The sequence below is a fragment of the Coloeus monedula genome (assembly GCF_965178545.1).
Source record: "Coloeus monedula genome assembly, chromosome: 20".
NCBI lineage: Eukaryota > Metazoa > Chordata > Aves > Passeriformes > Corvidae > Coloeus > Coloeus monedula.
Genome location: NC_138800.1, coordinates 7,353,113 through 7,378,940, shown reverse-complemented (window position 1 = coordinate 7,378,940; position 25,828 = coordinate 7,353,113). Strand labels below are relative to the sequence as shown.

Genomic DNA, 25,828 nt, shown 5'->3' with positions numbered 1-25,828 from the left:
CCGACCCCCCATCCCCATCCCGCTCCCGCTCCTCCAGCCCCGGACCCCCATCCCCATCCCGACCCCGGCTCTGACTCCGCTAATCCGTGTCCCGCTCCCCCATCCTGCCCGCCCAGGGTCCTCGAGCTTCCCCCGCCCCGTTGCAAGGAAGAACGAGAGGACGCACGTGGACGTCAAAATAGTTTTATACAGATATTTGATCTCGGTATACAGGTAAAAAACAGGCGGCGGCGGCTGAGGGCAGAGCCCGGCCCAGCCCCGCGCCGCCCCCTCCCCTCCCGCTGCCAGGAAAGGGCGATTCAAGTCCCTTTGAAAATGTACATTTGAAGGCACAAGTGCACGGAGCGACAGCGACAGGGACGGGGCCCGCGGGGACCGGCTCCTCGGCCCGGGGCACGGATGGACGGACAGACGGACGCACCGAGGGCACGGGGAGCCGCTCCTGCCTTCCCGAAGTGCCCAGGAACAGCCCCAGCGCTGGCGAAGCTCCGAGCACGGATCTGGAGCCAGAGCCAGGCACCGCCCTTGGTCCTGCTGTGTAGAAAAGTCTCACACGTTTGCAAAACATCTCAAATCCACGCACCTTAAATATACACACCTACTCCCGGCTAATTCCGAAATGCGCTCTGGGGAAAAGGGCCAGTTCCTAACAGGACTTATTGCTACAGGGACAAAGCAGGGCCAGCTCTGTCCATTACCTGCTGCCAGAGCAAACAAAGCCCAAACAGAGCCCTAAGAGCCATTTGCAAACTCGACTTTAAAAAAAACCTACTGTGTCTCTTGTTAAAGGAGGAACAGTTCAGAGATGAGGCAGGATTAATGCTACTTTGTGCTGGTGTCCTACAGCCTGTTACACGTGGAAAAGGGACAAAAAGGGACCAAACCCCATCCCCTGCTCAGCACAATGAGCTGGGAACAGGCACAGAGATGTTCATGGCTCCTGCACAAGGCAACCAGAGCAGTTCTTTCCCAGCAGATGTGGGACAGGAGCTTAGGGAATGCCCAGGCTCCTCTCCCTGTTCCCAGCACACCTCCCCAGCCACACCTTGTGTTTCTTGCAATAGAATGTCCTGTGGAACAGGGAAGGAGGTACACTGGTGTCTGAGGGTTCTCTCTGTCCCTGCACAGAACCAGCTGAGATGATGACCATGGCACCACAGCCACAGGCACGTGGCTCTGGAAGGGCATTTCCACAGGCAGAGTTGAAGAACAGCTTCTTCCCCAGGTGACATGGCCCAAGAGCCTTCAGTGGGGCTGTTCCCCCAGAGGAGACCAGGTCAGAGCCCTGCAGAGCAGACCCTGTAAGATTTTTGGGTGCAACCCACCCCCCTCCACCACAGATACCACATGCAGGTTTCACCAGTGAACATCCCCAGGCCTCTGGAGGACAGAGCAGCTCAGGGCAAACTCGAGGCCTAAGGCTCCTGCACCCCAGAAATCAGGTCAGTGGGGCAAGAATTAGAAAATGAGCAGCAAGAAAATAAGTGCCTATTCTAATCTCAGCCTTCTGCTTCTGCAGAAAGCACAGAACATCAGAGTTACATAAAGGCTTTGGAAATCAAGCGTTTCAACCATTCTTTCCTTCTGGACATCCCTTCTATTCCCCACAAATCCCATGTGCCTTGGGGATGTGTGCTGCAGCTCCTCTTTCCAACCTCCTGCCAAGTGCTACCACAACACAATTTGGCTGCTTTTCCCTTCTCCCTCAGCACAGTTCAGCCCTCCCTCACTCCTTGCACCACAGCTGCAGCCACACATACAGGTGGAGCTCCTGCTCCACACTCCAGGGATGCTGCAGGAGCAGAACAGAGCCAAGCCAGCAGGAAATTTGCTGCCTGCCATCACCAGAGCTCAGTGATTAAATGGTACTAAGTGGACAGTGGCAAATGGTGCAAGTTTTCTTCAGAATTTAGCACCAAAGTTGGGCCATGGATACTCCCATGACCTCTCCCTGCTGCTCCATTAAGCTTAAATATAAAGCAGTGGTCAGATTCCACTGTTTCCTCCTGAACAGTGGTGGATTTGAGCAAAACTGATAAAAGTTTTCTACAGATTAGTGAATCCATTTGCTTAGAACAACCTTCCAGCTGCTCTTTCAGACACTGAGTTATTGGAACATGAACATGAGACCCCAAAGCCAAGCCTATGACACAAACAAAACACAACCAGGGTGATGGGGATAAAGTTTCTTTGCTCCCCAGAAGTCAGGAGCAGCAGCATGGCAGAGCTGGCAGGCATTGGAGCTCTGTCAGTTCACTGAAGCTCTGACTTTCTCCAGCTCACATCAAGTGATGTCATCTCCCCCAGCCTTCAGGATGCCAAGTCATTCCCTGAAACTAGTGACACGTTAGAGGTGCTCCACAACCATGAGAGGTGCAGATCACAGCAGGCCACAGCAACCCACGGTGGGAAAAGCTCCAAGGGAACAGCTGAGAATCAAAGGGTTTTTTTGGGGGGTTTTTTTGGGGCTTTTTCTGAGGGCTGCTCTGCAGAATGTGGAGCCACTTGAAGGATTTGGCTTCCCCCAAGCATGTAGTGGAAAACATGAAATCAAAACAGGTTTCTCACCCTTTTCTGGAGTGTTGTGACCACGACTCCATGCAGGTCCTGGAGCACTTCCCCACCATCTGCTCCCTGTGCTGAGATGCTGGGGAAATGCTAAGAGCTCTGCTGGCCACCCTGTTAAAGCTGCCTTTCAAACCACATCATATAAACCTCCAGATCTTGACCCAAAAATGTAACAAACCATGTCCTTATCTCAGAAACAGCCTCCAGCACCCACTAAGTGCCTGTACACAGGAACAGAGCAAACAGAGGGAAGTTGGGAGCTGCCACCCACCCCTCTGGAGGACACATCCTGAAGCTAACATTTCAAAACTGAACCACAGGGATCGCCCCCCACCACCAGGTCTGGTCCATGGGAACCTCCTTTCCTGCCCTGGAGGTGTCAGTGTTTGCTGGAGTACAGTGTTTCTTCCTCAGTGTCTGTTTCATCCTGGAATTCGTGGCTCAGGAGGGATTTCTTGGAGCCAGTGGACATCATGCGGATTTCGTCCTCGTAGTCGTCGTGGTGCTGCCGGAGGCGGTGGAAGCCATCCTTGTGTCTGTTGGACTTGATGGAGCACACACACCAGATGATACAGGCAGTGAGCACCAGGGCAGACATGCTTGCACCTGCCAGAGAGAGCACACCAAAGTTAATGCCATGTTCCCCCATGCCAGAGGTTCCCACGCTTGCCAGCATCTCTCCTCCCTCCTACAGTTGCAACCACTTCCTTCACTTCATTGTGATCCTGCTCCTTTCTCCTAGGCCATGGAGGAAAGGAGAACTGCTCCCAGAACAGGACACACTCCATTTTCTGTGCCTGAAATCTAGGAGATTATCACTAAGCTGCCTTACAGACCACTGGATTTAAACTCCCACACACCCTTCCTCAGCAGCTGCCACCTTGACAAAATAAAATAATCTCTTTATGCTTACCTGGTGTCACACCACCCAAAAAAGCCTTGAAGAAGCAAGATCTAGCTCCCAGCTATGCACACAAGCTTTCCCCATTCCAAACATCTCAAAGTACATTATAGACCCTCCAAATCCCTGCAAAACACTCTGCTTCCTCCCTCCCTCATACCAAGCAGAACCAAGGGCTGTTGGACCAGTTTGCAAGGACAAGAGTGCGTTCAGAAGGGAAAGCAGGAGATGGCTTAAGCCTGCAGGCTGCTTTCCCAGTTCAGTGAAGCATCTCTGTCAGCATGAACTGGTACAGAAAGCAAAGCTCAAAGCTTTGATAAAAAGCATCACTGTACCTGCAACAGTTATAACCAGCTCCCTTGGCAGTCCAAAAATCCTGTTTTCTGTGTCAAATATTATGAACACAGAGCTGGGTGCATCATCACGTACAAAGACCTGCAGAAAGACACGAGAGGTTAGATCATCTCAGAGCTTGGGGATCCAGACAAGAGAGACACTTGTCATCTGCCTGGTCCTGCCCTGGTCGAAGAAAAGTGCCATGGAAAGAAAAGGTACTCTGAAAACAACCCTGCTGTGCTGGGAAGTTGTTCTCCATCCATTCTGTCAAGGCAGAAAACAGTTCCTGATGGCACATAATCAGCAGCTAAACACAGGCACAACCAGGCAGAGCCCAAACAGGGAAGGTTTTATGTGACAGGGAAAGGGGGAATAACTCCAACACGGGCATTCACGTACCTTGACATGTTTCTGCTGGTACCCACTGGCTATTGCATCAATGCTGTGAAAACCTGGAGCCAGGAGCACGTGGAAATAGCCACCTTCTTTAGTGTAGACCCTCAAGCCTTCATTTAGAACAATGGCAGCTTTAGAAATTGCCCTGCCACTCTTGTCTTGGACAATGCCGTGCACTCCCTTATGGACCTGAAATAAAGCATTTCAAGCACTTTACGTTCAGATCCAAGCTTATGGTGCATCTGTAACTAAAATGGGACTTATTTTCCCTCTAAAACACAGCTCACTCTCCATCCCTGACCCTCACAATAAATAACAGAGCAAGGCAACACAGCACAGATGTTTAACTCTTGTGTCAACACTTGCCCTGGTCACTTGCTGCCTCTGCTCAATCCATTCCTCATACAGCCTAAATCATGAACATCTGTAGTTACACAGCACCAACAAAACCACAAAGACTCTCCATGCTGTTTCTCTTCCTCTCCCCCTCCCCACCACTTTATTCCCTGCCAGAATTTCCTCCCTCAGACTGCAGCTCACCTCCACAAGCATGCTAAGGAGAGATTTCCTGTGGTCTGCCCACAGGCCAGGAAGCTGTCCAGCACTGGGGAAGTAGCAGCAGCCTGTATAAACAGTGATCTCAGGACAATGACCAAATGTCACGCTGAAATCCTGCAAAGAACAAAACCACAGTTACAAGAAAAGCGGTATTAAAGAAATCTTTGCAAAGTGCAGCTGGAGGTGGGGAAGTTTTGCTCAGACATCAGGACAAATATGCTTTTTATTGGTTGTTTAGCAGAGATGAAAAGCCCTGTGCCATGCAGCAGTACCTTCATACTTCCCAGGTGAGTGTGCCATTCTGAGCCACGGATCACTCCACCAGGAATATTCTCATCTGTGAGAGCAAAAACACAGCTGTCAGCCAGAGCTGGCCCAGCAGAGTCTGCCACGAGCTGACAGGGGGTTAAAGGATTCAACCCAACATACCTGACTTATTTGGACAGCCTGGCTGGCCCAAATGCATCACTGGGTGGTTGTTTGCATACAGAGATGCCAAATGCTTTAGTGTTTCTTTGTTCTCCACTGCAATGAGAAAAGTGAGACTTTGAGCATGCAACTCTCATTCCCTGCAGGGGCAGATTCCCATTTTAACCCCATGATCCTGTACTAAATGGTGACTCACATTGTTTCAGGAGCATTCCTATTTCCTCTAACAATGAGGGGCAGTATCAAAAGCAGACTTTATACTGGCTCTGGCAGAGGAAAGGTTGAAATACTGTTGTAGGCATAGAAATGGTGTATGTTCTGATCCCTAGCTGAACCCTGGGAGGTTTTATAGCTTTACTTACAGACTGTCAACTCCACACACAAAGGGCTGAACACAAAGGAGGCTACAGAACACCATGAGCACAAAAAGCTCTTACAGCACGTGGTCACATGAACCTCTGCAGAGACAGCCCAAGGGGAACCAGGCAATTGGTCACACCTGACTGTGTTGGCTTGTCATAGGGGTAAGTGACAAGCAGAGATCCTCCATCCAGAGCAACAGAGAGGCTGAAATCCTGCTTCAGTATCAAGTTCTCCATGATGGCTTTGGTCTCAGGTTCTCGTGCTGCTGAGTACCGAGTGTAATTGCCTATAAATCAGAACAACAAACAGAAAAGGGAACTAAGAACAGTTTAAGAGGTGTTTGAGAGGTCAGATGTACATCCTTTATGTCTGAAATTAGGTCTGCTGTATGTATTAAAAGGCATCTGTTTCATCTCAGCAGATGCACCTGACTGATAAATAAAGCATAAAGCACCCAGTCCAGACTATCTATGGGGGGAATTCATCTGCACAGCTAAATGCAGTTTCCCCAAGCTATTTCCTTTTGTGTTCCAGAGGCTATTTTGTGTGTTTGCTCACAACAACGTCACAGAATTGACATTTTCTTAAGGAAGGAGTTGGGATGATCCCAGCCAAACTTGGGCAGAGAACATTTCCTTCTCAGGAAGGGTGGGCTGATACAGTGCTATGGATACAGTTACATGGAAACCAGAAAAGCATGAAAAAAGGAGACTGTTTCTGGGGAGCATGAACAGAGGGCATTTTTTCCAGAGATGAAAGAAATCCATTAAGAGTAAAAACACGTCAGGTATTATCTGACCTCTCCGATTCCTCAATAACTCTGCTTTGTTTCTTGCACATAAGAGACTGCAAATTGCTGTCTGTAAAGAGGATCCAAGCTTTGGAAGCTTCCCAGCAGCTGTGCTGCCTGGAGCAGTGCCTTCTTTACAGGCAGACCCTGCAACCCAACGACTCCACCCAACCATGGGGCAGCTGCTTTACTTGTGAAATCTGTGTCCAGATCTCTGCCATGAGCATTGGTCTGGCCTATCATCGAGGTGCAGCCTCTCTCCTGCGCGATCTCGCGTCCGTCTGGGTTCAGGGAAGGCACAATCACAATCCGTGTCCGGTCAATCAGCTGAGCAAAAGGAGAAACAGCACAAAGTGCAATTAGTAGGGCTCATTTGCCTGGATCTGAACCTAAGAGCTGCAGTTTGAGGTTCCCACTCGTCCCATGGATCACACACGGAATTACACATTCTATTACACGGAATCACCGCAAGCCCCCAAGGCAGTTTCGGCAAAAGGAGTCTCTCCCAGTGAGCACTGTCGTCTCAGGATACAGCTGGAAGGCTCCAAGGAGGTCTTTTGATTGGCCTCTCACCTTTGTAACAGCAGCATTCTTCTTGTAGTTCATGCAAAGGAATTCTGCCAGTGTCAGGAGCAGCTCTGTCCCAACGGGAGCATTTCCATGAATACCAGCAACAAAGCGGATCTTGGGCTCCTCAGGCTCGGACTCGTTGGGCTTGTTGGAGATTTCAAGGGACCAGATCTGACGGAACTCAACGCTCTGACCCAAACTGCCAAGAGATGGGAAATGGGAGTGTCAGCTCAGCAACAGAGCTGCAACTCCAGCCTGACCTCCTGGAGAAATCCCGGTGTGGAAAGGAACTGCTGCCAGCCTCCAGCGGAAGGCTGCAAAGGCAAGAGAAACACAACCACATCAGGGGGGCAGATTTGCAGCAGCACTGAACAGAATTCACTCTGAACATCAGTTTGAACACCAGCATCGGGGTGTGTCGAGGTCCAGATGCACAGAATATCCAATATTCCATACATCTCCATACAGCCTATGAGATGACAATAAGTGTGGAACTGCTGGATCCTCTGTGCTGCCAGTGGTGGGTTTTGTTTTTTTCCTTCAGAGCAGGATACATCTGGACATCAAACTAATTTATAGAGCAGGACAAAAGAGGCCTGTTCCCAGTAATGCAGGAGCTGTTGCTACAGCCATGCCGTTAAGTTGGCAAACTGAATGCAGGGAAAGCAGGGAACAGGCTCAGGGCTGATGCAACTGCAGGGACAATAGAGGCTACAGATCAGCAAAGCAGCCTTGGCACCAGCAGGGACAGCACATGAGCACATTGTGCCTGGTTACAACAAGCAAATGAGGCCCTGGGACAAAGGGATTTGTGCTTTCTAAAGCTGACAGAGGGTAAGTGCTACAGGTCACAAAGGAGAGCAGAGGATGGCAGCAGCTGGTCTTCTGCAGCAGGGCACAGACCTTGGCCGAGGGCAAGCTCACACAAAAGTGTCTTGGCCCTACTGAAATAAAATCTGGAGGCAGACAGTGAAAAAAGGCCATCTGAGATGTGTAAGTCAAATCTGGTCATTTTTGCTGGGGACTCTTCAGCAGGGTGTCAGAAAGGATTTAAAAAGCAGACAACACAGTATGGAGCAGAGATATGTGCAGAAGTCTGGGATATCAGTGCTGGGAATACTGCCAGTCCCAAGCATCCCGAGGGAACTCAGTCAGGAAAAAGCACATGGATGGACGTGTGAGGCCCTGCAGCCATTGCCGTGCCATCATGTCCTTACACGTGGTGCTCCCTCCATCTCAGGGAGCACAGGGAAGGGAGGGATGAGCTCCCCATCTCTGCACTGTGTTCATGGCTAACAACTTCACAACATCCCTAGCCCAGGCTGCTGCTTTGTTTTCACCTGGTGAGATTTGTGATGTGTGGGTAGTTCAGGTAGAGGCCTCGGAGGAACTCGGAGAGGTCCTTGTAGGGCCGGTATCTGTACGGAGCCACATCCCTGGAGGAGGTGAGCAGGAGCCGCTCCAGACCATTCTCAGCAGAGAGATCTTTAATCAGGGTCTCAAACTCCTTCTCGTTGGGGTTGCTGGTGTCTGGGGTGTTCAAGACCAGCACCTTCCCCTCCTCCACTTTGCTGTCTGTGCGTGAAAGAGTGAAGTTGACCTGCACCCCACCTTTGCTGTCAACTTCCACCACCTTAGTGACTGGATCATACCTGCCCAGGGAAAAGAAGGTACAAGAAAACATCAGGCATGTGAAACCTTGGACAACAAGCCAGCCCTGTTCCTGACTACACACCCACATGGGAGTGCTACTGCTCCCCTGCCCACAGTGAGAAGCACAGAAATGAGGAGCAACAACAGCTCAAAAGGACATGGGAATGGCAGGAGGACAGGGAACAGCTCAGGGTCCAACATGGCGTTGAGCTGCTTTTGGCTCAGGTGTTGCAGGGCATGACTGGCAACACAAGAGGTCAGGCTGCTTTAACGCAGAATTTTGGCAGCATTGAAGTGATCAAGTCACTTCTGTGGGCAGCTGCCTGGAAAAGAATTTCCCCTAGAGACACCAAGTTATCCACTCCTACCAGGGGAAGACTGGGATTGTACACCAGTGCCAGGTGAGCAGTCTGACACCACAGTAGCCTCACGCTGCTATCTCTGCACAGGCCAGACGGCAGGAGAAACGCCCATGCCTACGTGTGCTGTGGGCAGGCAGAGGTGATGGAATATTCCTGAGTGGGAAGTCAGTCATGCAGCTGTTTGCTCCTCGTGCTGGGGCTTGCTCACCCTCGGGCAGACGCTGTGATTTTGTACATCCCTGGGACCAGGAGGCGCCAGAAGTCTCCATCCTTGTAGGTGGTCACTGGGTGGTTGATGTCGGCCACGCTGATGGTGGCATTGAGGATGCCCCTCTTGTCCACAGCATCCAGCACAAAGCCCCAGACACCCTGGTGAACCTGCACAAAGGAGCTCTGCTGAGTGCCAGCCCTCACTCTGCCTCCCACCCCTCACATTTTCAGCATTCCCAGAGGAGCAAGATGATCCAAAAGGGTTCAGGTTAGACTGGCCAGCAGCTGGCGTGGACAAAGATCACCTGATGAGTACAATGAGCAATTGTTTGGCTCAGGGTGTCAGCATGGCGCTCTCTGCTCCACACCTTTGTTTGCACACCCCAGGTGTGCAGCACCAGCCCCACTCAGACAGGAACAGAATATAAAAGACATTCCAGCCTCAGGAAACCCAAGGCAGTGGTACATAAAAAGCCCCCACCTGCATCCTCTGGATGCTATTTCCATATAGATTTTTGGTATATTCAGAAGAGAGAGTAGTTGACACAGGTTCTGATGGGGTGCTTTCTGTAGAGCAGGTACCCAGTTTGGCCAGGAAGCAGCAGCATTTGCAGATCACCCTGTTCATTCTGGTTTGTCTAAAGCAAACCCCAGAAGGAGCTGAGGTCAGAGCACCTCACCTGTTTCATGAACTGCAGCAGTGACCGCCGGTTCTGTGCCCAGTACTTGGGCAGCTCCTCAGCTTTTGGGTATTTCACACAGCCCAGCTCAATGGTCACTTCAAAGCAGTTTGTATGTAAGTAATTCCAGTCTTGCATCCCACCTAAAACAAGAATGTAAAACAAGTTTTGACTTCTGAAGTACCATGGCTCAAAAAAAAAAAAAAAAAAAATCAGATAGTAGAGAAAGATGAAGTACAAACTTGAAGGGAAAAGCTTTTACACAGGGCAGGATTCAAGCTTCAAAGGGATGCCAAAGGGGCAGACAAGTAACCTTCCTTCTTGTAAATACCTTTCATGCTAATAAAGTGCTGTAAAATTCTATGAAACAGTTTTACTAATAGCCAGAGAAACTACACTATAAATTCCTTCCCCCAGGAATAACTTCATCAGGGTACATTATTTAAGAGGTTATAAAAGAAACCTGAGTCCCATTAATCTGAGCTGACCAATGCAGAGTTCCTGACTGATCAGACTAAATTATTTAAGCTGCACATGCATTAACTTGAAGACAAACAGCACAGGAGATTTAAGGTGTCCTTTACCTGGAACGTTGTACCACTGAGCCCCGTTAGTGATGCCATGTGGGAAGTACTCAGTGGGGTACATATCCTTACAAGGGCTTCCCTGATACATCTTCGCATTTTCCTGTAAAACAAGATGCAACATGTGAAGGTGAGCCTGCACTCCACAGCCACAGGCACTCTTGTTCTCCCCTTAGTCACACATTCAGGGTTACCAACCACAGACGTGTGTCTGTATCGCTGCAGCACCGACTGCTCCCACACCCAGCCCCAGTCCAGAGATATCCTTGCTCTCCTCCCAGCCCATGAACAGCATTTTCCACCACCCTTAAAAGTGCCTGCACAGAGCCCTCCCCCATCACTGCCTGCAGACAGAGCATGCTGGGCATCACTCATGGAATGGGACCCTCCAGTAGGACCCTTCTGCTGCCCCTGCAACAGCAGGGGCTCACCCACAGAGCCTGCAACCACCTCTACCAGCTGCTCAGGAGGTTCCCTGGAAGCTGAAGAGGAGTTTCCCAGGAGTCAACCCAGCAGGATGTACCTATTTTCCTGTTAGAGCTTTACCTTGGAGTAGGCAAGTGCCAGCTTCTGGAACACAGCATCGTCTGGGGATTTACTGTATATGGCTATTCCTTGTTCATCGTCATCGAAGGGGTAATTAACCACCAGAGAACCTGCAGGCAAAACAAGCTGTGGCTCATACTTGTGTGCTTTCCCAGTCATCCCTCAGCATAACAGGGGAAATTTTTCCCCACCAAGTGCCAAGTCTTCTGTTTCTCAAGACTTGGCATTAAACAAAGCATTAAGCTCAGTGGATAGCAGACACAGAAGCACAGGAAGAGATAACACCACACCTCGTTGGGAAGGAGAACCAAAGCCACGGCAACATCAAAGCTTTGGCTCTTACATGAAGGAGGGCTGAGCACAACCTCATAATAATTGCTTTCACAGAGAAGAGGAAGCAAGGGGAGGGATTTCCTAGAATATGCATGGTGCTTTTGACACAAATGATGCAGTTTTTCAGCCTTCTGGAGTTTACTGCTGAAGGTTTCCCCAAGGAAGCTGTACTAATAGCACCGTGAAACCCCAGACACCACTGCAGCTGGAGACCTGCCAGCCCCCTCACACCCACACACCATACTTCTGCACTACAAACCAAACATGCTGGCAACAAAGCATCCACCTGCAAGTTACCACAGCTACAAGCCAGCAGACAAACTGTCTAGGGAGTAAGCTGTAATACACAGAGACTTAATTTAGAACACTCCAAAAGGAGAATTAAATTACTGCAAATTTCTTAGTTCTGCCATGCCACTCAAGGCAGGGAACCCTCAGGATTGCATTCACTCTATAAATGCTGTGAAGCCTTTAACAGCCACAGCTCTGTATCTCATTCCCAGACCATCTGCTGACAAGGGAGTCCATCCCCATCTCCCAGATGCTCCCCTTCAGAGAACTGGTTGGGATCTTCCCAGCAGCCGCCTCAACTCCCTACAAACACATTTGGGGACACGGTTTTCACCCTCTGTTCCCAGTTTCTGCTCCATCTTGCAGCACGAGAGCTCCTCAGTGCACACCTAGGACACTGTGGAGACATCCCTGCAAACTCCCATCTCACAAAGCCCAGCACAGAGGAAGGAGCTTGGTTTGGATGTGGTACCTCCATGCAGGTTTGCTGAGAGCACAAACGGGTAAGACTTTAGCCAGGCCATGACAGCACGAGTTTCTGGCTGTGGAGGGTCTGTTACATGGACAAACTGATCTGGGAAGTTCCTGTTCAGGTCATAGTTGTTGCTGTTGTTTCTGCCAACAGTACCTCCTTTGTCTCCTGAAAATGAAACACAAGTTCAAGCTTACGCCCTGTGAAGAGGTTTCAACCTCTTATTAGAGAGTTTACAAAAGTATCAGTTAGTGAAGAGAGCAGAGAGCACAGCAGTGCTGGTTCCCTGCACCCAGAAAGGGGCACCCAGGCCCTCCCCCGAGAGTGGCCTGCTCTGTGCAGCAGTGCCTGGGGGCCCGTCCCGTGGGTGTTTGCTCAGGCTCCCAGGGTAGTCAGATGAGCAAAGGCACTGAACCATGAACAATCTCTGCAGCCGGATGTCACGACCACAGAAACCTCAGAGCTCACCTTCTCAAACCAGCCAGACAAGTTCTTTGTTAAACCCAAGCAGAGCTCTGCTTCCAGAAAGGGATTCTGGACAGTCTCTGTTCTGCCAATCTGCAAGAGCCACGTAGTTCTAAGACTTCCCTGAAGGATGTTTTTGCCAGTTTTAACCTCATGATAAAAGTCTATGTTATCCTTGGACAAGTGCTCTGCAGACAGCCTGGCTCCCACACTGCACTTACTGACAGAGTGGACCAAAGCACAGCAAGCAAGAGCTGTGTCAAATACATGTCTTTTTTTAAAATAAGCCCTGGATTAGCCACAGACCATAAGGGGACCCAAACAGGGGCAGCTCACAGCACTGCTGACGTATAAGAGCTCTCCCCAACAGCTTCCAGCATCCATCAATCAAGGTCCACCCACTCATCCCACAGCACACACCAAGTCCCTTCCCAGCCTCCCTGTGTGGAGAGCACTCCTGCTCCCACAAGGCTTCCAGATTTCCCAGGGATTCCATGAACCCAAAGGCTTGTCCTGAGAGCTAGAAACCCCACAGATATTGGCACAAACAGCAGTACCTTCCTGGGATTTCTCATAGCCATCAGGGTTCATAGATGGCATGATGTGGATCCGAGTGCTCTGGACCAAGTCAGTCACTTCAGGATCTGTGCCGAAGTTCTTGCAGAGGTACTCGATGAGGTTCAGGAGAAGCTCTCGCCCCACAACTTCATTCCCGTGCATGTTACCGATGTACTTAAACTCTGGCTCGCCTGCAGACACAGGGTCACGCCACAGAGACAAATTATAACCACTATGTTACAGCCTGGAGACACCTCACCACCCTGAACATTGCCCCTCCAGGCTTTCCTGGAGGGCATTTACCTAAAACTCACACTTCTGCTCCCACAACTCCAAAAAGAACAATGTCTCAAAGAACTTTCTTGGTCCTTCTTCCCTAGAGCTCCATGACCAGCACAGATATCCCCAGCAATGCTCTTTAACACAGTGCCACCCACTGCACTTGCACTTTCTACAAAAGATACAAGGAGCAGCTCAGTCTCTCAAGAGAGGAGCAAGCTCTACACTCCTTTTTGCTCTGCCTCTCCCAGTGTAAAGGGTCTGTCAGCTGCATTTGTGCCTCACTAAAATGGATTTCCCACATCACCTGCTTCGTGGACACCAGGGTTGTCAGAGATCTCCATGACGTAGAGCTCCCGCAGCTCCACAGACTTGCCCACGGAGTAGAGGCGGGTGATGTTGGGATACTCGTTGGCGTAGCGCCGCAGGAAGATCTCCATGTCCGAGAAGTGGTGGTGGCGGAAGTCCATGGGTTGGATGGGTTGATGGACAGAGGTTGGATTTGGGGCCTCAGCCTGCACAGAGGTGGGGGTGATGGCAGTGACGGGGGAAGGCGCTGCCGTGAGCTGTGTGACATTAGGAGTTGGTGGCATCGCAGTCGGCTGCAAGGAGAAGTTCACTTCTGTTGCATCTCCTTCCTTCACCTCGATGTTCTCTTTGGTCACTGGTGTGTAACTGTGGAAACAACAACTGGCTTCAGCAAGAAGGCTCTGCAGAACAGAAGACAAAATTCCCTGCAGTCCCTCCATCACTCCAGACTACTCCCCCCAGCCCGAACGCACTGGGACATTAATGACTGAGATTCACAGGGACCGAGCTGATGGGACTCATCCCACTGCCACCAAACCCAGCTCCACTGCTGTCCTTGCATGGCTCAGCAGGGAAGAAGCCTCAGGTGTATCACAGAACTGGCCATGGGGCAAGTCACACATTCACACGCAGGCTTGGGACAACACAAATTCCTGTTGGGGTGACTGTATTCCACTTCCTTCCTTTGCACAAAAGATGCAATTTGATACAAGCAGTCAAACAGCAGTTGACAGAAATTCTGTGCACTCAACAGCACCCTGAGGGGTGCAAATACAGCTGCAGCTCTGAGCTGGAACCATTTACTGCTGCAGCTTCTAGCCAAGCCCCTTAAATACACAAGGTGTTTTCGACGGGGGAAATCAAGAGAAGGAACAGGAGCAGTTGGCAGTGTGGGCACAAGCTGCCACAGAGACATTACCCCATCACAAAAGCAGTCACGTTGTAGGTCCCAGGCACCAGCAGCCGGTGGAAATCACCAAATTTCCCTGCTGTGATGTTATGAGCGATACCAGCAACGGCAATGGTCGCATTGTCCAGGCCAGCTCCTGTGATTGCATCCCTCACAAAGCCCTTCACGCCAATGTGGACCTGAGGGGAAAAAAGCAAGGGCCTGGCTGAAGGCAGGCAACATCAGGGGAACTGTATCCTCAGGCAGCAATGTCTCTGCATGACTTAGGCAGATCTGCACCAATCAGTCCCCCTAACACTGCACCCCACAAGGCTCCTCTCAGCAGAGCTCTGTCATGGGGCATGTGGGAGCTGTGGCAGAACCACAGAGAAACACAGCAGCTTTGTAGCCACCCACCTCCAAACAGCAGCTGCAGCATCTGTGATACCTCACACAGCAAACAAAGCCAGGAGGGCACCTGAACACAGCGCTCCCAGCCCACCATGGACACGCACAGGTTTCACAGCTGCCGCACCCATACCCAGCCCAGCCCTCACTACCTTCTCAATGAAAGCCAGGAGAGATTCCCGGTTGTTCTCCCACTCCTTTGGAAGCTCGGAAGTTGGTGGGTATTTGCAGCAGGACAGCTCCAATGTGATCTCAAAGCAGTTGGCCCACACGTAGTTGTAATCCTGCATCCCACCTGAGAAAAGGAGGCAAAGACGTTCCAAGAGCAATGTACACACATCCCACCATGGGATGCTATTTCTCCTTGTCCTTCAGCCCCACATGGCATCTCCCCAGGATGCTGCCCCAGCTCCAGAGTGAGCAGCCTAAGGAGAAAAGTCAGGTCAGATTATGATGACAGCCTATGCTGTAATTGGAACATTGGGCCATTCAGATCAGTCACAGCCAGCTCAAAGTAACAGTCCCTTTGTCTCACAGCTCCATCAGCTGAACTCTCTCAGCACAGCTCTTGGGAATTCATACAGGTTCATTTTACATTGCAGACACAACAAACCCAGTGTGCCAGGGCAGGTACACCAGACTCTGAACATTCCAGCAGCCAACTCCTTCCCTGTGCATTCCAAGCTACCTCAGATTTGTGAGGTCTGCCTGCAAGAGAGGTTACTTCACTCAAAATGACTTTGAGGCCTTTGATCCAAAAGAACACCAGACTATCAACTTGGGAGTTGGCAGCTCAAATCTGCACACCGGAATCAGTTCCAAGGAACACACAGTTGTTCTCCCAAAAGCCTCTTAGCAAAACTCTGGACAGGATGAGAACAATGCTTCCCCTTCTCTACTTCCTCAGCTGCTCTTTTCTTTCAACTCCTTATCCAAAGGTCTATACCTGAGAAAGGTCCACCTGGGAAAGTCTGAGAAACTTGTTCTTGGCCAAGTCACCAGCCTCCTCCCACGCTTCCTCTGTAAGGCAGCAGTTTCAAATCAATTTAAGGATGTTGCAACACCTGGAGAGTTTGTTAGCTTAGTGCTAAACCAGCCCAACCTCGGTGAGCACCAGGAAACAGGAGTGCACAGAGCTGTTTCCCAGTATTAAGTTCATCTTACTGTTTTTGCCCTTCAGAGAAACCACAGGCACTGCTATGAATCAAAAAGGTCCCCTTGGCCCAGCAAGTGTCCTGACCCCATTCACTGAAGTTTATATCCAACGCTCAGCAAGCAAAGCTGTTCCTCAAACAGGACTGAATCCTGCAGGACTTGATTACTGCAGGTATCAACACTCATGATCTGGAGCCCAGACTTGAGCGTGCTGACGAAGACTGCAAATGCTCAGCCCTCTAAACACTACTGGGAACTTTCAAGAGTAAAAAAGACATTCCAAAACACCCACATGTCTGTGAAAGAGGTTTCAGAATCACCCTGCTAAACCCCACATGACAATAGCCAGATGACCACATGAAAGGATTGCTCCCACCACCCAATCAGGCAGTTGTGTCAGTAAGGAAGACACACCACACTATGTTTTTTGTGTGCTGACAATGTCTTCTGGCTCCCACAACCTTATTTAGTTATAACACAGGCAGACTTGTGTGTCACAGCCTTGGCCACCACTTCCTAGACAGCTCCATCCCAACCTGTACAGCAGTGCCTGCAACAAGAGCCCTGAGACCTCCACACCAACAGAACGACTCCCACCAGGGTCACCTGGATACAGGGGCCCAGAATTTCCTCTGGATGAGTTGAGGGAGTTGAACTGACTCTCAGAAGTCCACCTCTCAGAGAACAGCAATGCATTTTCTCCACAGGAGGCAGATGCCAAGTCCAGGACAAGAAAAGCAGAGAGCTGTGGCAGATATCATGGCACCAGACTGCAAAGCCCCAGCAAAACGGTCTGTAAGAAATGCAAATTTTGTGCACCCATCCTTTGCTTGGCCCACTGAAGTGCTGCATTAGTGCTGTGCCAATAGAGCTCATTTAACTTGAGTGGTTTCCTAATCATTCACAAGCCCCTTGAAGTGAGGGACCCTCTGTGGCACTGGCCAATTAACCAGCCAGAATGGATCAATACCCTGATGCAAACACACTCCCTGGCATTGGCAGGGGCTGTGTTAATGTATGGTCAGCAACAGGGGGAAAACAGGAGCACTTGACCAAGCAGAGGAGGCTTCTAACAGAGGTGGTGGCCCAAAAGGTCAGGGACCACTGCCCTGAATTCAACAGCCCCACTGCAGCTGGGTAAAGCAGGGATGGACTGACAGCATAAAGTAGGATTTAGAACTGGCCCCTGGGAAGATGTGAGGGATGGTATCACAACAAAGATGTCCCAGTTCCTCTCAGGTCTCCTGGGAGTGTGCTGCTAAGGGAACATGGAGCTTCCACTGTAACAAATCAAATGTCACTTGCAGCCAGAAAGAGAGCACTGCAGCCTGTGCACGGGCTGACATCAAAACAGGAAAGAGACTTTTCTGTCCAGCAAAAGGGGACCACAAAGTGTTGGAGGACTTTCCAACTCTCAAACTCCGTTCAGGGGGTTAGAGAAACAAGGCCTGTGAGTCTGATCCACCCCCAGCTTCATTCAGCTCCTGTTACCAGGCTCAGAACAGGCATGCACAGCAGGCTGCTCTCTCGCCAGTAAACACCACGCCGAGCGAAACGATCTGCCAGCCCATAACCATCTGCTCCTAGCAGGACGTTAATGCATTTGAAAACATCCATACGTAAACCAGGGCCATTATGAAACATATTTAGTGCTTCATCTGCCATTCAAGCAAATTTAGGACAGATGCTCACCCATAATAGAGCAGCAACAGACTAAATTAGAGCTTGCTACACCAATTCTGGTAAAACTGTCTCTTGGAGAAAGTAGTCCACTGCATTCTTGAAAATTTGGATTGTATCCACTGCACATATTTGGCCTTCACATGGCTCTTTTGCAGAGCAGGACAGTTATTTTTACAGCGTGTGGAGCTACATATTTTCCCACATACCATCTGCACAGCCTCCCGTGGCTGTGCAGAGACCCAGAGGGTAGAGAGACCTGTACTCAGCCTGCCATTAGCAGGGCGCTACAGTCATGGAGCAGAGGAGAAGATACACACCTGAGGTAGAAAACTGCCAGACTACAGTGCTTCTACTCTGTTTGGGTAATATCTGGGATAACCTGTTGGATTTACTTCAGCATTTTAATCATGGGGTGTCGTTTAGCCTGCACTGTGAAAAGCTTCAGCCTCCCCATGAGGCACCATTCCCCTTTTTGTCAGTGAGCAGCTTAGTGTCACTGCAAGTCAGCCCCTGACTGGCAGTAGGTCACAAAAGTGCTCAGAACAAACCTCTCTCCTGCTCTGACCCACTCCCTGAGCATCAGGACTGCACTTCAGGCAGGGATACCAGACCTCCTGCAGCACAAACACTGCAGAGCTCACACTGACAGGGGGGCCTCTGCTCCCTGCCAAGCTCAAACCAGGAGAATGCAGCTCTCCAGAGTCAAGCCTGACGATCCAGATACCATAAATACTCCACGTGCCAGGAGAAGCCTGCCAGGCCAGCCAAGAAGGACTCTATTTTCAAACTGCACTATGCGGCAAACTAATTCCAGCTCTCACTGGAGCAGACATCAGCAGATAAGGAACCTGCAGCTAAGTTAAAGCAGAAAAACGGTCACGTCTGCTCTGCAGAGGGAGCAGATGGCACCAAGCAAGCTGGAGACATGACTCAATACACAGCTCAAGTTGCTGACTCTGCTCAGAACTGATTGTCTCATAGCACGGGACTGAGTGAGCACCAGCAGCAGCACCAAACAAGCAGAGGAATGTTCTGGTCCATTAGTCTGAAACCATTAAACTCAGAGGAGGTGAGGTTTGGGCCTCCAACTGTAGCAGCTGCATGGCCCAGAGTAGCCCAACCTTCTCTTCAAAGAGAAGGGCAGAGCCCTCCCAAAGGCTGCACCAGCACAGCACTGCCAAGCAGTTCATGATAGATGTGAAAAGAGGCCTTAGACACTCAAACCACCAAGCCAATACTGCTCTCAAGAAGAAAAAGAACTGCAGCAAGACTTTAATGAAAATACAAGCACATAAGTGCAGCAAATTGTGCATATCCCCAGAAAGACATGGCTGAGAGCTTCTACGAGAGCTCACTCTGTGGAAGTGCCTTCTGCCATGCCCAGGAAACAGAGGCCACCACAGTGATGCCACACTGTTCTCAGCACTCATTTTAACTGCTCTGAGCTGGATGCCACTAAGAGCTGGTTGGAAGCTCAGTGTGGCTGGTAACCACAGCCAAAACAACCCAGTAAGCACAAAGGTAACCTAAATCCAGTTTCGACCTGAGAAGTGCCTCCCAGTAGACACCAGAAACATCTCAAACACTTGGACATCAGAGAGTCAAGCTAGCAAGAAAATAACTTTTAGGAAGGGACTGAATGTAAAACAAATTTTCCAAGGCTGCCCACAAAACATGCTCATGCTGAATTTAGTTTTTGATCTAGAGGATCTTAACAACGCAAAGTCAAAGCACATCCTGCCCACAGATAAGACGAGAGCGGTTTCTCAACTGCTCTCTGTACCCCAGCCCAACTTTGCATGTACTCCCTTGATCTGAACCAGCCACTTGGTAGTTAAAACCCCCAAAGGCTAAAAAGGAAGAGAAAGAGCATGCACAGCAGAGATAGCCTCTAAAAAGCATCCCAGTCACCAACATGCTTATCTACAGCAGCTGGAATGCAGGAGCCAAATTCAGCTGTCTGGCAGAGATCCATCTTTGTGCACACTTGACCTTAGCAATTACTCTCATGGTTTGTACTTGCCACCTCGATCTGACACATGTAACAGGCTGTTTGCAAACTCAAATGGAAGCTAATGGAGTCTGGCACCAGCATAAAACTGAACTGGTAACTCCAGGACAACGAATCCCGTGGCAGTTTGCTCTCCAGCATGTTTGATTTCACATGATAAAATGTGGCAGGAAAATTTCCACCTGTTGAAACACTATGTTCTCATTTCTTTGTTTTTACTGGCTTTAGTTCACTTGGAGCCTGCGGGAGTCTCTGCTGGCACAGCCTGATCTGGAGGCCTCGAGCACGTGCCCCGCACCGCTCACAGAACCGTGAGCTCTGGTTATCTACCTCTAGAGCTCAGCTCAGGGACTGGGATTTCCCCAGCCTCATTTCACCACACATTTCAATTCTGCAATCACTGGGAAAGGCCTCCTGATCCAAGCACGAGCCTCCCCAGTCCCTGGCACAGAGCTGAGCAACTCGGATGACTCAAAACAGCCTCTCCGATGGTTTTGCTGCTTCTGTCACACCACTTACAACTGACTCCCCTCTGCCTGCTGTTCAACCACTACTAAAAATAAATGTTAAAAGCTGCAACCCCGAAGGGGTGAATCGACACAACATCAAACTACACGTGTGGTACTGGTCAGTTCACCTGTGATCATTTTACACAAATTCCTTGGCTCTGGGGGAGCTGCTCCAAAGGCTGCCGTCACCCTCAGCAATGCTCCACTCTACGAGTCCACATCAGTGCATCCTCCCTGCAATCTCTGCCCCTGAGTTGCCTACAGCCATCCATGCTGAGCCCGAGATTGTGGCCTGTCACAGAGAAAGGGTTCATTTCTGCAGAGACTGGGTGCTGGAGGCTATTGGATAAACACAAACCACAGTGATTGCAGCACAGAGCAATCTGGTCTGCAGTTCACACCTTTTATTTCCTCTGAAAGGAAAATGCTGCCATTTCTTTGTCCTGCTGGTAGAGCAAAGGCAGCCTGGAAGGCTCACACACCAGTGCCACAGCACCAACCAGGAGGATGAAAAAGTCATCCCTGCAGTGTAAAATGCTGCTCTCTGGGGTCAGGAGAGCACAGACCCAAAGCTCTGGAATAACTTTCCCCTCAGATCACACCCAACCCACTTCATTACAAGGACAGAAGACCTTAGAGCTGCAGTTAAACCTCCCAACTGAAGTGTTGGCCGATAACAACAGCCACCACAACAAGGCAGCACAGATCATCCAGGATATCCTGTTCCCTCACAAGCCAAGTCACCAGATTACACAAACTTTCCTCCTGCTGAACATCTCACAGCAGCAGAATGAACCTTGAGCCAGCAAACACGAGGGCTGGTGTGCTCAGCAACAGCTGGTAGAGAAAGAGGTCAAACCACATCTTATTTGAACACAACACCTTATTTGCCCAGTGAAATCCAGGGGAATGATTCAGACACAGCTAAAAACCCAGCCTTCCTCTTCCAGCTCAGAGATGATGTGTTCAGGCCCTATAATGGACCCCTCTCCAGCCTCCCCAAGCAAGCTGGATGCAGGATTAACACAGGACTCTGCTGCAAAGCCCATGTTGCAGAAAGACACAGTCTTACCAGAAATTGTTAAGCTGTAAACTCAGAAGGATAAACAACATTGGCTGTCACTGCTTGCTCAGCACTTCTGCCATCATCCCTCAGCCACAGCGCAAGGGAAGGCAGAGCAGCGAAGCAACACAACTTCTTGAGACCATTTCTGCAACTTTTTTGTTGTGTTCTCACCACAGAAGTTCCTGCCCTGTCTGGTGAGGCTGTACAACATCTGCCAAGGGGGGACAGCAGTGGGGTAACTTGGGAGCTCTCTTTTCCATGAGAGCTTCTCATCACATAAATTATTATTTAAATTTTCAACCAAACCAACACACACAGAGCAACCCACTGAGTGGCTGAGCCAGGCTAGTAACCTCCACCTGCACAGGTGGAGTGGTGGCACCAGGAGGTAATCTGCTCCTTTTCAGCTCACTTCTATATGCAGCTGCCTAATGGAGGGATCAGGAGCTGTCCTAGAGGCTCCAGCAGGCCAAAATTCAGATGCCTTCTAGATCTCCCACACTGGTGGATGAGAACAGGTCATGCAGGCTGTCACCCTCCACACAGGTCTAAGAGTAGAGCAGTCCATGGAAAAGCTGCCAACCCCACTTCCAGCAAGAACTCCTTGGTTAGCTCAGACCACGTATTTAAATTTCACATACTTTTACAGCAGGCTATTCTATAATCACAAAACTACAAATTCAGAGGTTAAAAGACTTCTCACAGAACACTGGCATTGGTTTAATACCTTTAACAATAATTTCCTCTTTCCTGTATCAGAATTTAGCCACCATCAAGAGACCTACAAGAGTTCATTTGGCAAATGAAGCCTCCCACGTGCAGGACAATTCTCCACCACGTAAGGGGGTCAGGAAGAATCCTCCATTTTGCTGGGATCTCTTCCCTACAAACATCTCCCAAGCTGTTACTCATCAGCTGGTGTTCCCATGATGTTCTCTCTTCATTTCAAGCTGCTAGAAGACATTCAAAGCTAAAAATATCACTTAACCCACAGCCCTTTCCTCTATGACAAACACCACCAGTCTCAGGTGAGCACAGCTTACCTTCTACATCGTACCACTGGGCACCATTCGTGATGCCATCTGGGAAGGTCTCTCCCTCCTCTCCAGGGCAGTTGGGTTTGCCAGTTCTCATGATGGGGTGATGTGAAGCATAAGCTTTTGCCAAATATCTGAAGACTTCATCATCAGCTGATTTACTGTAGACTCCTGTGGGCCTGTGCGTGGGAGAGTCATCGTAGGGGTAGCTTGCCACCACGGAGCCACCATGGAGATTGCCAGAGAGCAGAAACCTGGGGTTGGGAAGGAAAGGGAGAAAAAGTCATACTGGAAACATTTCAACAGGAAGTTTGCTACAGCAACCCAACCAGTTATTCTGCTGCTTTCCCACCCAAACCATGCTCTCAGGAGCCTCCAAACTCTATTTGGGATTAATGAGGCAAAATACACACACTGGACGTGGAATCAACTGGACCCTGCTCCATCAGCCCTCTGCAGGGAGCACACCTGGAGCTGCAGCTACACCAAGGCTAAGTTAACAGACACGCACCTGTCTGACACTGAGTCAGCTACTGTTGGACATGAAACCCTACCGTGGGAGACGTGTTCCAGCCTCCAACACAGCCAGCAGCATTGTCACAGGGACTGAACAGCGTCCAAGTGGGAGCACAGTGGGGAAATCTGCAGATTTTTGCAATAACCCAACTCTCAGGGCTGGCTGAGTAGCTCCCCAAAGTGACATCTGGCATTTCTGGAGATGGAACAAGTTTTTTGCTGCAGTCTAAGAGCAAACCCCAAACTCAGTGACACACAAGCAGTGCACAGCTTTTCATTGAGATGAGTACACCTGGTACGTGCAACAGAATCAACTCATAAATAAAATCTGGATGTGAGACAGAGCTGTTAAAATCCCAAGGCAGAAAATACAGCAGGGCATGCCCCATATCCCCTTTCAGTTTGATCACAGGCAGCACAAGCATTTAAACGAATCCCAAAGGTAATTGTCTCTGTTCTTTCTCTTCCCACCAAACACAGCACTGAGGGGGGAAAAGAGCTCTCCTGTGCATTTGCTCAAATGGGATTTGGTTTCCAAGCAGAGGTAATGTGACCAATACCTTTACCTTGCTTAAAATAGCGCATGTAAATTGCATTACACCCACTATCTCCCTTTTTAATCAAACAGTTCTGTTTACCCATTCATTTTTCTATCAGCAGTTATGTTAGTCTAACAATTACACCAGTATTAACTGGTGCTGCCAGGCAGAGGGACGCACAAAGCACCACGTTCTTCCTGTTTCACCCTGGCTGATAGCAAATCCCACCTCAGGTACTAAGAGAAAAAGATAAAATAAAAAGCTCAAGGCGTTTTCAAAATTATATAAAGAAAGCACATGAGTTTCCCTAGTAACTAATTTTGAGCTGAACCAACTCTGGAGGGATTTTAGTGCAAAGTGCTGCACCAGAGCTGTCCTAAAGGATTGTTAAGACAAGCAGTTACTGGTGAAGTTCCTGAAATTCCTCTGGAGCACCATCCCCATGGGCACTGCCATCCACCAAGTTTTAATAACGATCATTTGTTCATGTAAATTTTGTTTCCTAAACATGAGCAAACAGTATACGATACTGAAGGTTGTGTGCATTGGTTGGAGTCAACCAACAGCCCTGGAGTGCACTGTGGCCATCAGTAACCCCCTCTCCATCTCTTCCTATCCCTCTTCTGGGAAGAGGGCCACAGTTTGCTGCAGTGCATTGCTGCTTTCTCTGCAGTTTCCCACGGTTGGTTGCACTGACCTTTGTGGTCTGGACCTTACACAGTTCTCTGAAGAACACGTGGTAAATGAAGAATCAATGCCCAGCCTGGCCACTGCACTTTCTGGGGCTGCCCCAGACCCCCACATCAGAGCTGGGCTTTGAAGGCACCATCTCCCCTCCTGGGCTGCCCCCACTCCAGGCACAGCAGCTTCCCACTGTGCTACTCCTTAGGATGGGGAGAGCCCGACAGGTCAGCATGGATGCTCGAGGCTCAGTCCCACGTGCTTCAACTGAACAGATGGGAAAGGTGGCTGTAGAAACAGGGCCTGTCTTTGGAAATGCTGCTGCATAGAGCATTATTTCTAAATCCAGGGAATTTTCCATGGAACAAAAAGATGAGGGGAAGGCCTATCCAACACAGTTTTATTCACGTGGTCATACACAGACCAGCTGCATACTTAACCCCAAATATTTCCAGCATCCCACAGCTTGTGGAGAAAGCATTACTGGCCCTAAGAGCAAGACCCACGGACAAGTTCACAGTGAAGCAGGAGAGAAGTTTCCAGCCACAAGCTCGGGGAGATGGGACACATGCAGACGGCCATGGAGGCCAGAACATGTGGGCGTGTACAGGGCACAAGCTGTGCCCTGCGGGGCTAGTGCAGCTCCTTAGCAGGTGCACAAAACCTGCGGCCGCCAAATGCTCTCCCCAGCGCAGGATGGTCCCGGCTGCGATGAAGAGCCGACGCAGGGAGGCAGGCTGGGGATAAACAGGCGGGGAAATTACTTCTCCTTTCCCCCAGGCCCTGCCGGGAAACACCGGGAAGGGCTGGAAGCTGGCTGACACCCCCGGGGAGCGAAGCCAAGGGTCTCCGCTCCCCGGAGCGGCGCGCCGGGCAGGGGGGACCGGGCAGCACTCACCTGTTGCGGCGCATCCAGTCGATGAGCGCTTGCACCTCGGGCACGGGCTCCAGGTTGGGCTCGGCGTCTCCGAACTGGTCGGGGAAGCTGCGGTTGAGGTCGCGGCCGTGGCTGTTCTCCCGGCCGCCCTCGGCGCCGCCGCCGCAGTTGCCTTCTTGGGCGCGCTCGAAGCCGTCGGGGTTGAGGCTGGGCAGCAGGTACAGGTCGGTGGTGTTGAGCAGGCGGACGATGCGCTCGTCGCCGCCGGCCCAGCCCCGCACCAGCTCCCAGGCCAGGCGGAGCAGCAGCGGCCGTGCCAGCGGCTCGTCCCCGTGCATGTTCCCCACCAGCTTCACCTGCGGCCGCCCGGGCAGGGCAGCGCCGCCGGGAGGCTCGTCGGGGCTCTCGGGGCCCAGCCCGGCCGTGAGTCGCAGCACCCACAGCGGCCGATTCTCCACTGACTGCCCGATGCTGAAGAGCCGCACCAGGCCCGGGGGGGCCGCGGCCGCCAGCGCCCGCAGCGCCTCACCCAGCTCGGCCGAGTGCAGGTACCGCAGCGCCTCGCCGGGCGCCGCCGCCGCCGCCTCCGCTTTCTTGATGTGGGGGCTGCGGGCCGGGCTCTGCAGCGAGGGCAGCGGCGGCAGCAGCAGCGCGCAGAGGAGCGGCAGCAGTCCCGGCATCAGCCGGAGCCCCCGAGCCGCGCTCGCCATAGCCCCACGCACGCCCCGGTCCCGCCGCGCCGCGCCGGGTCCCGGCGGAGGGGGCGGTGGCGCTGCCCCGGGGGGCGGGACCTGCCCCTCGCCC

The 25,828-nt window shown here is 50.8% G+C and overlaps 1 protein-coding gene across 1 annotated transcript; it reads right to left on the bottom strand.

Moving 5' to 3' along the window:
• Window positions 1-206: 206 nt before the first annotated feature.
• On the bottom strand, window positions 207-25,778 carry CPD (carboxypeptidase D). Its single transcript, XM_082294927.1, has 21 exons — window positions 25,046-25,778; window positions 22,418-22,665; window positions 15,103-15,245; window positions 14,573-14,742; window positions 13,652-14,019; window positions 13,065-13,256; window positions 12,043-12,210; window positions 10,947-11,056; window positions 10,401-10,503; window positions 9,817-9,959; window positions 9,135-9,304; window positions 8,252-8,563; window positions 6,915-7,110; window positions 6,533-6,668; window positions 5,688-5,837; window positions 5,189-5,284; window positions 5,032-5,096; window positions 4,742-4,873; window positions 4,205-4,390; window positions 3,805-3,904; window positions 207-3,174 (listed from the first exon to the last, which is right to left on the bottom strand). Exons 1-21 carry the CDS (start codon window positions 25,732-25,734, stop codon window positions 2,948-2,950), a joined length of 4,104 nt encoding a protein of 1,367 aa, XP_082151053.1. The 5' UTR covers window positions 25,735-25,778; the 3' UTR covers window positions 207-2,947.
• Between the last annotated feature and the right edge of the window lie 50 nt (window positions 25,779-25,828).

Excerpts from the sequence above, each read along its gene's own strand:
- CPD (XM_082294927.1), bottom strand. The coding sequence starts at position 25,734 with ATGGCGAGCGCGGCTCGGGGGCTCCGGCTGATGCCGGGACTGCTGCCG. Across the intron at positions 14,020-14,572 it reads GTGACTGCTTTTGTGATGGG|TTACACACCAGTGACCAAAG; the intron begins GTAATGTCTCTG and ends TTGTTTCCACAG. Across the intron at positions 12,211-13,064 it reads CTATGAGAAATCCCAGGAAG|GAGACAAAGGAGGTACTGTT; the intron begins GTACTGCTGTTT and ends TTTCATTTTCAG.